The 12,162-nt window shown below is 45.7% G+C and overlaps 1 protein-coding gene across 1 annotated transcript; it reads left to right on the top strand.

Moving 5' to 3' along the window:
* Positions 1–1,019: 1,019 nt before the first annotated feature.
* Positions 1,020–4,329, top strand: LOC125508536 (protein TRI1). Its single transcript, XM_048673261.1, has 2 exons — positions 1,020–1,463; positions 4,027–4,329. The coding sequence occupies exons 1-2, from the start codon at positions 1,116–1,118 to the stop codon at positions 4,144–4,146; spliced, it is 468 nt and encodes a 155-aa protein (XP_048529218.1). The 5' UTR covers positions 1,020–1,115; the 3' UTR covers positions 4,147–4,329.
* Positions 4,330–12,162: the final 7,833 nt, after the last annotated feature.

Raw genomic sequence — 12,162 nt, 5'->3', positions numbered from 1 at the left:
AACCACCTGACCTAGCTATGAGAGCATCTACAGTTGGATGCCTCAAACCACCCTATATGTCCGGGCGGACGGGCGGGTCACTGACCGGTCAAAAGAAAACTCAACACAGACGGACTCATATCCAACCCAAAATCTAGGGCGGATATGAGGAGTCTCGACCATGTCAGAATCGAGAGGTCGGACCCACCTCAATTTGCACCAAAATGACAAAGTCGTCCAAATCCATCGCCCTCCTCTTGCATCCGTCCCCTATTTTTCGTGTTCGGGTCGTCTGACAGAGCTAAATCCGGTAGATTTCGGGTAAGGGGGCTTGAACTAAGGGTATTAAGACGATGGTAACAAGGGCACGAGTTTTTACCCACATTCGAGCTCTCTCGGAAGATAAAATCGTACGTCCTGCTTGTGTTTTATTGCCTTTGGATGGATTATAAAGTACGAATGATCTACCTCGAGACCATCATATATTCTCTACGAGCCCTACTCCTTGATTTATATAGGTACCAAGGGTCAGGGATACATCTAAGTCGCCTATGTATATAAAAAGACAAATTGTATACGACTTCTAATCATCTTGAAGTATACGACAAGTCTTTAGGGAGTCTTCTTTCAGACTTCATTGGCTGCTTTCGATGTGGTCCACTGATAAACCGACATGGGGTCTTTGGTCCGACCCACCAGACCGGGCGATGACGTGTTGAGACTTCCCTAATCGTAACACCGTCAATAGCGCTGAACCGGTCTTCAAGTCTTGGCACACCTCAGCCCATTCAAACTGTTTTTTCTCTTGGGTCGTCGTTCTTGAAACAGATTCAACAAATCATCCTTTCGGAGACAACCTATAAAACGGTGGTCTTGTGTAATTTGCTCTCCGCTGGCGCTATTGATTTATCCTACCGTTGCCTCCCACGAAGCGGATAAGGTTTTCAAACGCACGCGCTTGCGCCAATACCAGCCGTCCGACCACTCCCCCATTGCCCATCCGACGGCTGACGCGCGCCCCACCCGTTCTACTAGTCCACCGAGGCCTCTCACTCGCACCTCATCACTTCGCCACCACCACAAACCCTATCCCCATTAACCCGCGCCCAAAACCCTGAGCTGCGCACCCACCGGCGATGTCGGCGACGGCCATCCGCTCCGGCGAGCTCCTCGCGTTTCCCGCGGCGCTGAGGCGTGGCCCGCCCGTGGCTTCTGCCTCGGTGGTCGCGTTCCGGTTGAGGGCGCCAGTGGCCGGGCGCGTGGCGGTCAGGGTTGTCGCGGCAGCGGCAGAGGGGGCTGGGGTGGAGGCGGAGGCGGAGGCGGAAGGGAAGCCGAAGCCGAAGAAGAAGAGGGCAGCGAGCGGGATCATGAAGCCTAAGCCGATTTCTCCGGAGCTAAGGGAGTTTGTCGGAGGCGCGGCGGAGCTGCCCCGGACAGAGGCGCTCAAGATCATCTGGGCGCACATCAAGGGAAACAACCTCCAGGTAAACCACTCCCTTCTCGTCTCTCATTCCTTGATGTTTAATTCCATTTTAGGGGTTTATTAGGTGTAAATGGTACTATAGGTATGATAGTTTTGTGCCTGCAACTTCGATGTTATTTGTTCCATCGGCGTGGATTTTGATAATTAACGGTATGTTTCATGGAGTGCTGTTTGTGTATCTAGTTTCATGGTTTGTGGATGAAGGTATTTCAATATCTCGGTTGGATTTGTAGCCTCAGTAGTTTGCTAGTTTTTTCCTGAAATGTTGTATAGGCAAAAGCAGGATGCGGAACTACGTTGTCTATGGTCAAGTGAATAATAGGAAGGGCTTGGGTGAGGGTCTGTGTGGGACTATTGAGTATGGACCACCCATGCTGTATGTTGCGATGGGCTCAGATTTCAATCCTGTGCTGGCGGGAAATTTGGGGTATTTGCCTGTTTTGTTCGATTTAGGGATGACCATGCAAGCACTGAATTTGGGAATAAGCTCATTGTCTGGTTATGTCGTTGGCCAGCGCCCTTGTGTAAATCTGTAGGATTGACCTTAAAATGATGCAAATCTTCTGAACATAAATGCGGACTGTGGTCAGGGTTTAAACTTGACTATGGAAGTTACTCATTCACCATCCTAATTTTTTCGATAAAGGGCAGTTTTATTATCTCATAATATTGCATCAAGCGGATACAAAGCATGATGAGCAGCACCTAGCCTATGCATAGCTAAGACGCACACAGCCAAAACTAACAGCCCCCATCGGCCCATCCTAATGACCAGAGTATTTGTAAGTTCGAAATTATTTAGGTCTCATGAAAAATGAATTTTTTTTACAAAACCCAAAAATTTAGTTTGAATTTGTCCTGTCTGTATTATGACGAATTTCAGTGAAATATTAAACCCTGGCTGTAATATGGAAAGAGGTTCAAAGGTGTACTCTGATATGTATGCGAACTACAAGGCTGGCACTTCCCTTTCGTGTTTACATAGAAACTGCTAAGGATTACTAGTGCACAGGCAATCTGGTACTCCCTCCGTTCCGAATTACTCGTCGCAGAAATGGATGTATCTAGATGTATTTTAGTTCTAGATACATTCATTTCTACGACGAGTAATTTGGAACGGAGGGAGTACATGAGAAATACCCACGGTCCACATGAGGTCTAAAATTTGAAATATGCACATGCAGAAAATCGATTTCATGCACACACCTGCAGCAAGATTATTAAAGAAACATCCCAAAATGAGGAACCTGTGCATGTAAGACCTTGGAATGTGGCACATTGCCCCACTTGGTTACATTATAGGCCTGACTACTAAGCACCTTCCACGTAGGTAGCTCAGTTGCAGATAGCATGCTTGTGACTGGGCACTCGCTTGTGCCGAAATATCTGTGAAGTTCTCATACCATTATTTTTACCCGTAATAAGGACAGAAAAATGAGTCGGTCATTACTTTGGAAACTAGTGATAACAGAAAGGATTGCAATCTTATTTTATGTCTGTTGCAAAATAAAGGGACACTACTTTATCATACAGACTGTATTGCAGTATGACATTATTTAACCCTCTTGATTAACTAATAACCTATCTACAAATAGAAAAGTAAAATAGAGTGCTAGTAGAGAATTTCCACAACATTACTGTATCCGTATTTCTTGCCAATCTTGTAAAGGTATGCCATATGCACAGATGTAGTTTACATAGAAGGCACATAATATTTTCAAGGAAACCACCTCATTAATGCAAGCTTTAACTTAAAAGGTTGAACCTCCCAGTCTCAGTGCTGTATGAATCATTATAACTGCCCACGCACACACATATTCAAACACAGGGCCCATATTTGCCTGGACCACAAGCCAAAGATGCTATTACTGTGAACGTGCTTACTGAACATCCACTGCTAGTAACTTTAAGTTCTGATGTGGCCTTCAATCTTTTATAATTTCATGGCCTGCATAAAAAAATTATCCTCAGTTGCCATTGTTCTTGTAACTATTAGTGTACTTACCTGTTGTGGATGCATTCTGGGAGAAGACCTGCATGTTAGTTATTCTTTATCATTAGCTTGTCCCTGGATTATCTGTTAGTTACTTATAAGATCTTTAGTTTAACAAACAAGTGGCCACCGTTGTGCGTTCAGTCTTCCAGGTTCTTTCTTGACCAGTTCATCCCCACTCACAGATTACCTAGTTCATAACATTACCTATTTGGATCCAAATGCTGCTTATGTATTACTACTTACCTTTGTGGATTGAAATGTGGTATATGTACTAATAGCACCGGAACCAAAATTAAATATTGTCTGCTGTGGAAGAGGTTTAACTGTATTGTCCCATAGAAGATAAGCCAGTCATTGATTTTTATTTTATTTTTATATAAGACCATTTTTGTCATGTTCATTGTTCAGTAAGAGACTAGAGTGGTACTAAAAAAAGAAATTGGCTGCCACTAAAAGGAGACATACTAAGATAATTGGTTGTCATAGTTCTAGTTAACCTTGTAAGCAATACCTTCTGTTTCCATATAGCAGTTTTTTTTCTTCTGAATCTATGTGTTTTTGCAAGCAGGATCCCGAGAACAAGAAGATAATAGTCTGCGACGAGAAACTGAAGAAGATATTTGGTGGGCGTGAGCGTGTTGGATTTCTTGAGATCTCTGGGCTCCTCAATCCTCATTTCCAGAAATAATAGGATTTATGTAGATGTTGCACTTTTTTGTATTAGCGAAGACAGTTGTATCAGCATATTTAGCTGAACCTGGTATGGAGGGTCCGTAATTCTGGTTTGAGAATGGTACGCGTGTTCCCTGAACACATCTTCATCTAGTATTTGCAGTAAATGGTCTGCTGGTTTTTGGGTTGTGATTAGTTATCTCCCGTTCATCCTTTGTGTTTAAGTCCTGTTAACCTACCATATTAGACCTGAATGGTGGATCATCACATTTTCCCATTCTCTATAGTCTATAAAGGCGCAAACAGGATCATCACACATATATATATATATATATATATATATGCTGTTTGCCCTTTTTTAGACTGCAGCTGAAAGCCAAGCAATTCTGCATGATAACCAGGGTCACCAACAAGGACCTTAAGGTATGATTCATTCATTCTCTTTGGGTCGCTAATGATTGCGCTGCTGAAACTGTCGGCTAGCATTTGCTGCTCTATGATTGTATCTGAAACTGCGCTTTGGCAGGATAGTAAACCGAAGGAACATATTTCTCTGTGCGAGCTACAAATTCAGATCAAGCCCAGGAGAGAGAATTCTGTGCTTCAGGTCGACGCGAACCGCCCGTCACATTCTAAAGTTGGTTGATGCCTTTGACCGTTGCTCACCCCATTCTGGACATGTGGATGGCTGGCAACAGCAACACGGAGTGCTCGCTCGACAGACGAGCTGCTTCACATGCTCCCGGCCTTGTGCTCCTCAACAGCTTCCATGGTACTAAAATCAAATCCTGCTTACGGATGGTACCAAAGGCTCGCTGTTTGTCAAGGGTAAGTGGCCGCTCTACTTTTCCATAGGCTCGTGCACTTGGACAACTCACCTATAATTAACAGCTAACAAACCTCTCTACCATGTCCTGTTAGCTGCTACTCATCGTTGATCATCTCCAGACAGTAATACGGGAAATCATCTGTCGTTGGAACGTTATTCTAGAGATTTACTTTGCTTGGGCTCAAATGATTAGCAGCTGGGTGAATGGACTAATGAATGCGCCAAAGTGATTTTATATGATCCTGCTCCTTCTTTTGTCTAAAGGAAAAAGAAGAGATATTGTGATATGAGCATAGTGCTGCCGCGCGATTAGACTATAATTAGTGTGTGTGCGCGCGGAGGCAGAGATCACATGTCGGTGAATGGTGGTCGCGTAGGAGTTAAACAAAGTTGGCGGTCGCCTTTTGGTGTGGCCCTTGAGAAAGACTGGTCACTGGTTTGATATATCCGTGTTAATTTTCCGTTTGCGCCTTTATAAACTAAAAATATTTTCTGTACTCCGGAGTATGTATTAGTAGTCCACACGGCAGTGCAGGTAGTGCGGCACGTTGGTACAGTCCCATGCAGTCTACCTAGTGCGCGAGACTGAATTGGCTTCATCGCCTTGATCAGTGGCATTTGCCAGGGGCAGGGGCACTATCAACTCACTAAACTACGACTAGCTCAGTGAATTAGTCGCAATTAGGGTCTAAAAGTACGACTTCTTTGTGATGCTAATTCTTCTTTGGCTGCCTTTTTTTTCCTAATTAATGGATTAATGGAAAGCAGTGTTACTGTAGCATACACATTGACGATGATCAATCATTGCAGCATGTGCTGTTCTGGTGTTTATAATCTTCACGCCAAAATCCTGTTTAAATACGTCTTTTTTTCTACTACATACATCGTACATATGTGTAGTGATGGCTTGCATGACTGGGAATTCGTGATTTATGGGGATTTGTGATCCATAGTGAGGTAAAGGCAAATTCGCCTTGTTGCGTCATAATATATCTCACTTCACTTGTACCAGAAGGAGATGGTGATTTTGTGATGTGGTGTCCTGTTTCTGGTCTTTTTTGGCAGGTCCTATCAAAAAGGTCCAGTTCACCACCAACGCACATTCCCTTGTCCTCTTTTATGTACGTGACGCAATATTTTTTCTGCGAAAAACTTTTAATCTATTCGTTTTCAATCATGATAGTACAACGAACACTAGAAATAATAAAAATTACATCCAGATTTGTAGATCATCTAGCGATGACTACAAGCACTGAAACAAGCTGAAGGCGCGCCGCTGTCATCGCCCCTCCCTCGCCGGAGCCGGGCAAACCTTGTTGTAGTAGACAGTCGGGAAGTCGTCGTGCTAAGGCCCCATAAAACCAACACACCAGAACAGTAACCGCCGCAGATGAAGAGTGCAGATTAAAAGGATCCAACCTAAAGACACGCGAATGAAAACGAACGATGAACATATCCGAGCAAATCCATCAAAGAGAGATCCGCCGGAGACACACCTCCACACGCTCACCGATAACGCTAGACGCATCACCGGAACGGGGGCTAGACGGGGAAACCTTTATTTCATCTTCAGGGAGCCGCCGCCGTCTCGCCTTCCTGAACAGGACACAAACTCTAACAAAGCTCAAAAAAAAATCTAAAAACAGAGCCCTTCCATCGGCAAGGGGCAAGATCCACTCCGCCTCTATGGCCCTAAGACCACCGGAGACGGGACGGACCGCAGCCGGCGCCAGCGGGAGGAAGACTACCCTAGCTTTTTGGAGGCGGCGGCTGGCTGGGTCAAGAGGCGGCTACGTGACGCAATATTTAACAACATCAGCAATCGAATCTGTTGCCAAGTATAGCAGCTGCGCGAGAGGAAAATACACAGGAGCACCTGTGCTCTATTCCCCTGTATGGAAATTAAATTCAAAAAATGCCAGAAAATTCAAAAAAATCTGAAATCTTGGGATCTCAAACTTGGGTGCTCAATCTACTCCTATATGAAGTTTTGTAAAAAAAATACCAGAAAATGTATCTGTAGGGATGAAAAATACAATCCAAACTAAAATCCATCAAAACAAATGGTTTTCTATACATAGGGAGCTTTTTGTCTTCTTTGCCATGAATATGTTTTCTGATATTTTTTCATGAAATTTCACATGAAAATAGATTGGGCATCCAGGTTTCACATCCGGAAACCTTGATTTTTATTTAATTTTCCGGTACTTTTTGAACTAAACGTTCATGTAGGGATGTGAAGCACCAGATGCTACAAATCATCTTCCCTGCGCAAGAGTATCTGGATCCTAGCGCTAGTTAGAAAATCCAACATAACTGTACGAAGAGCTCAATGTTATGCACATCACCTTGCAATATGAGGGTTTGGCTTTTCTATTTATTTTACGAAATGTAAAATACTACCAGCAATCCACTTTTCCGCTCCAACATTTTCTTGCATTTTTTAGGCACTCCGTGGCACTGTATCGATCGAAGTGGAATCATCGTTTACTGAAAACTCACACTTACTACTTCCTCCGTTTTAGAATATAAGAATGTTTTTTACACTAGTATAATGTTAAAAACGTTATTATATTTTGGGACGAAGGGAGTAATTTTATATGTCAATTGAATCCAACATCTAGGGCTTCATCTTCAACCTTGAAATAGTTTCACATTGTTTCTCTTCTTTCCCACTATGTTCGATCTTTATCTTCCCTAACCGTCCCCATGGATCACCGGCTGGACTGCCCTCTCCTCAACCGTCGCCCACCGTTGTGCTGCCGCCGCCCCCGGCCATCCCTCTAGCCCCGGCGATGGCTAGTTTTTGTCCGGCGAACCTGCACCACCCGCCTACACCCCTATGATAGATAATGGGGTTGCCTGCCACCCTAAGATAGACCTAGAGTGCCTCTCCGGCGAGCTTTTTCCTTCCCTCCGGTGAGCTCGTTCCTTCCCTTCAGCCGTTCTTTCCTTCACACGAAATTCGACTGACCCAAGTTTCTAAATTCAAGCGACTTACATATAGCTATTGCGTGAGAGAACGACTTAGACATAAGGGACTCCAACTAGCAGAATCATTATTATTTGTAAAATATAAATAAATGAATTCCTGAATAGAAGCACAGATCGCAGGAGTTGTTGGAGCAGCAGGTGGACGATATCACATCCTACCCAACATGCAGCAGGAGAGAAACGATACATGATGCCTGCCACATTCTCTCTGCTCCACATTCAAACGCTCAAACCACACCCCTCAACTCCAAACCCCTCCACTCCACGGACACCCGCAGAGGAGCACCATCTTCAACAAAAAAGAAGTTGAAAGCAATCCAAGACCATCGGCGAGGAGCCAGCGCGGCAATGGGGAGCGCCACCAAGATCATGAGGGCGGCGCTCCACGCCTTCTTCTCGCACTACCACCCGGCGGCCTCCGCGGCGGCGCTGCTCGCGCTCCCCTTCTCCGCCGCCACGCTCCTCTCCCGCTCGCCCGCGGCGTCCCTCCTCCCGCCGCTCTCCCTCCGCCTCCGCCGCGTCCTCGTCGCCGCGGGCTTCCCGCCGGCGTCCCAGCTCCTCTTCCTCCTCAATCACAAGCTGTCGCAGTCCGTCTTCTCCTTCCTCGCCACCCTGCCCTTCTCCCTCTCCTTCCTGCTCCTCGCCAAGGCCTGCGCCGTGCGCGCCATGCAGCCGCCGCCGCCGCCGCCGCGGAAGCAGCGCCGCCACGAGCTGTCGGCGCTTCCCGCGTCGTGCGGCCGCTACCCGGCGATGGCGCGGACGCAGCTCGCCAACTTCGCGGCGCTCCTGCTCGCCAACGCGGCCGTGTTCGCCGCGCTGCTCGCGGCCTTCAATGCCGCGGAGGCGCTGCGGCTGGGCTCCGACGGCAGGGCCGTGCTGGCGCTCTCGGCCGTGGGCGTCATCGTCTACTCCGTCGCGCTCGCCAACGCCGCCGCCGTCTGCAACCTCGCCACCGTCGTCGCGGCCGCCGAGGGCCGGGGCGGCTGCCACGCGGTCCTCAAGGCGCTGCTGCTCGTCCGGGGCGACGCCGCCACCGCCGTCGCCGTGGCGCTGCCGGCCAGCCTCGCCACCACAGCCGTGGAGGGGCTGTTCCAGCTCAGAGTCATGAAGCTGTACATGATCGACGGCAGGATAAGCTCGGCCATGGTTTGCGAAGGGCTCCTCATCGCCTACATTCACTCCATGATCTGTGTTCTTGACACCGTCATCACCTTCATGGTCTACCAGACCTGCAAGGCCACCCATTATTCTCGTGATCTGCTCGAGTTGGAAGAGAAAGGGGATTTCTTTGCCTGATGAATATCTTAAGAGTCTTACTTAATCACTAGAGAGCCTGGAGCACAAACCTCCCATGATGATGGTGATGCTCATTGCTATTTTTTTTAAATCTAGTTTTTTTTTTATCGTTTTGTTAATGCTGGTTCTGGGGACATAGGTGCTGTTAGTATAATTAGGAGGTGCATCAGGTCCATCAGATGGCTAAGGAGGTCAATCTGTAAATAATTGGAAAAAACTGGGGTTACCATAAAGATTTGTTATCCATCAGAGTTTGGTTAAACTAAGCATGCCATTTGGTCGCTCATATTATCAAGGCAGTTTAGTTGTTCTGCTGCTTTTCACATACCTGAAGCAAACAGTATCTCAGCCGGTTGGTCAAGAAAGAATGTTTCTTTTGTCTAGATGAAACACTCTGCAATCTGGCAGCTTTCCAGCATGAATTATCAAAGTACAAACATGTGCCAGATTTATGCCATGTCTTGACATTTTTAGAAACACAGATTTGATTTTTTTTCAAAAAAAAACCCCACTCCAGCGCCTGCAGATAGCTGTATTGTCTGAGGGATAAGATCCACATCCTGACACTGCCACCCAAAGTCGCCAACAGTTTTTGGGTCACTTTGTAGGAAGATCCTGACCCTACCATTTCAAGTACTTCCTGCCTTGATTCCAAAGCAAAGCAACAGGCCAAGCATGCATACTCATCTCTACTTGTACACTACACATCCACATCAACTTGGCTGGCCTGGCCTGGTGGTTAGTGAGTTGTAAAAAAAACTCAATGATATGTACTAGCAGCTTTTTGGTAACTTTTTTTCCTAGGCCCCAATCCAATCCATGCTCTCAGATCTGGGAAATATGGTAACTGCCACTTGCCATATGCAGATTCCCAGTGCCACAATGCTACAAAAACATCTTCCAATAGAAGGACCTTGGACTTTATGTGCCATTGGAGCACCGGGGTTGGACCTGGGGACTAGGCTACATTAACAAACGGTGACACTAAAAGTTAGTACTCCGTTTGTTAATGATAAAGTAGCTGAACTTTTGGAATGACCAAACGGGAGGTGACTGCAAAGGCCTTGCTCTGTGACTTTGTTCACCTCACATTTAATTATGTTGGTACTTAATTTGATGCTGAAGCACAATCTGGGAAATACGATCACACGTTTGTTAAGCCGTCCATTTATGATCAGTGTGAAAATGGTTTCCACACAAATGAACATAATTTTGTCTATCAACAGACAGAACAAATTACAAATATGGCTGAATCTTTTGTTTACTAGCACTAGCAATTCTCGTGCATGATCTTGGCCTTTTCAAATATGAACTTGCCTTCCTTGTACTTGCAGGATTCTTTCATAGGCTCTCTCGTATTTCCATCCAAGCACCTCGAGGCAATCACGGCAATGGATCATTGTACTTCAAGTAGACCATTGTACTCCTATATATATGCCCACGAGGCTCAAGCAATAATTCAACAATTCCATCAAATCCCTCTCTCCCTTTTAACACATTCTTTATTGAATAACTTACGGTGATGAATCGGTATGCCCAAATAACTGAATGGCAAAGAACCTAATTCACACCCGAACAGTTGTCTATAAATGTCTTGCTCTTCTTTGGCCTTTTCAAATATGAACTTGCCTTCCTTGTACTTGTAGGATTCTTTCGTAGGCTCTCTCGTATTTCCATCCAAGCACCTCGAGGCAATCACGGCAATGGATATCGACCACCGTGTGAAGCCCAGTCATGAGCTGCCTGCCCTCCTTGGCCCCCGCAGCGATGTTCATGGCGCGAGAGAAGAGAAATGCGCGGCCATTCCTCCCCTACAACAGCCAAAAGAGCAAAGGAGAGATAGTATTACTATTAGGATTAGTATTACAGCAGTACTCCCTCCGTTTCATATTAGTTGTATCTCTGAGGGAGTAGTATTAAGAGTCCACAGTTCGGTTGCAATTTTAGCACGGCTTCCCCAACCAGTCCAACATTTCTAAGATGCTATTGTCCAATCTTGATACCTAACTATTGTCCAATCTTGATCCCTAACGCAGGGCAAAGTCAAACAGTGAGGAGGAGAAGCAAAATTATCCTTGTTCTTCACCTCTACCGGGCCGGGCAAATTCATATCCCGGTATGAATTATCAAAATTATCCTTGTCCCCTGAATCATGATCTCCCGGCAGGACTTGACATTGCCCCGGATTCTAACCACCTAGATTGCCCTTCAAGTGAGTTCCAGATGTGACAGGGTAGCAGTACACATACCAGCTAGAAATGGACATGATATACTTTTAGTAAGTGGGACTACACTCTGATTTCCAACAGAAATTTGGAAAAAAGGTCCTAGCTTGGAACTTGAAGATTCTATCACGCACGAGTCCTACTACTTTAGGGCTTAGGTGATGCATCATCTTTTTTTTTTCTTTCCATTTTTGAGATGGAGGCAAAAGCTTATATGTTTTACTTTGGAGTCGGATGTCTGTTGTTCGTGTATAGCCGGAGAGAGGAAGCGTTTAGGCAAAGTAAACTTTAGCGTGAAGCATGGTTGAGAAAGCCAAATGAATAAAATAAGCAAATTAGACACCACTGCCTACGGTAGGGTAAAATGTTTCTTCCCAACGGTTCAAGATCAACCAAACCAAACCAAATAGTACTACGTACGTGAGATTCTGAGTAGATGCAGCAGCGCCAGAGTAGGACTTTCTGGCTGATTTTGACAGCGATGTGCCTCACAGTTCCAATACCAAACAGCGATATGCTTTGAAATACCCCACATAGCATTTTCCTTTTGATCAGGCCACGAAAAAGAGAAAAAGTGCCCAAGTTGAGAATGAAAAGGCGGGAGGGAGCACCTCATATGATTGCGGGGCAAGAGAATTTCTGCAGCAGATTCAGAGCCTGTCTACAGGTAGCACCTTCAGCTAGAAAG

This window comes from Triticum urartu, chromosome 5, assembly GCF_003073215.2.
Source record: "Triticum urartu cultivar G1812 chromosome 5, Tu2.1, whole genome shotgun sequence".
In the NCBI taxonomy this organism is placed as follows: domain Eukaryota; kingdom Viridiplantae; phylum Streptophyta; class Magnoliopsida; order Poales; family Poaceae; genus Triticum; species Triticum urartu.
This window is presented reverse-complemented; position numbering and strand designations above follow the sequence as displayed.

Coding starts and splice junctions, on each gene's coding strand:
- LOC125508536 (XM_048673261.1), top strand. CDS start 1,116: ATGTCGGCGACGGCCATCCGCTCCGGCGAGCTCCTCGCGTTTCCCGCG. Junction 1,464..4,026: donor TCAAGGGAAACAACCTCCAG/GTAAACCACTCC, acceptor TTTTGCAAGCAG/GATCCCGAGAACAAGAAGAT.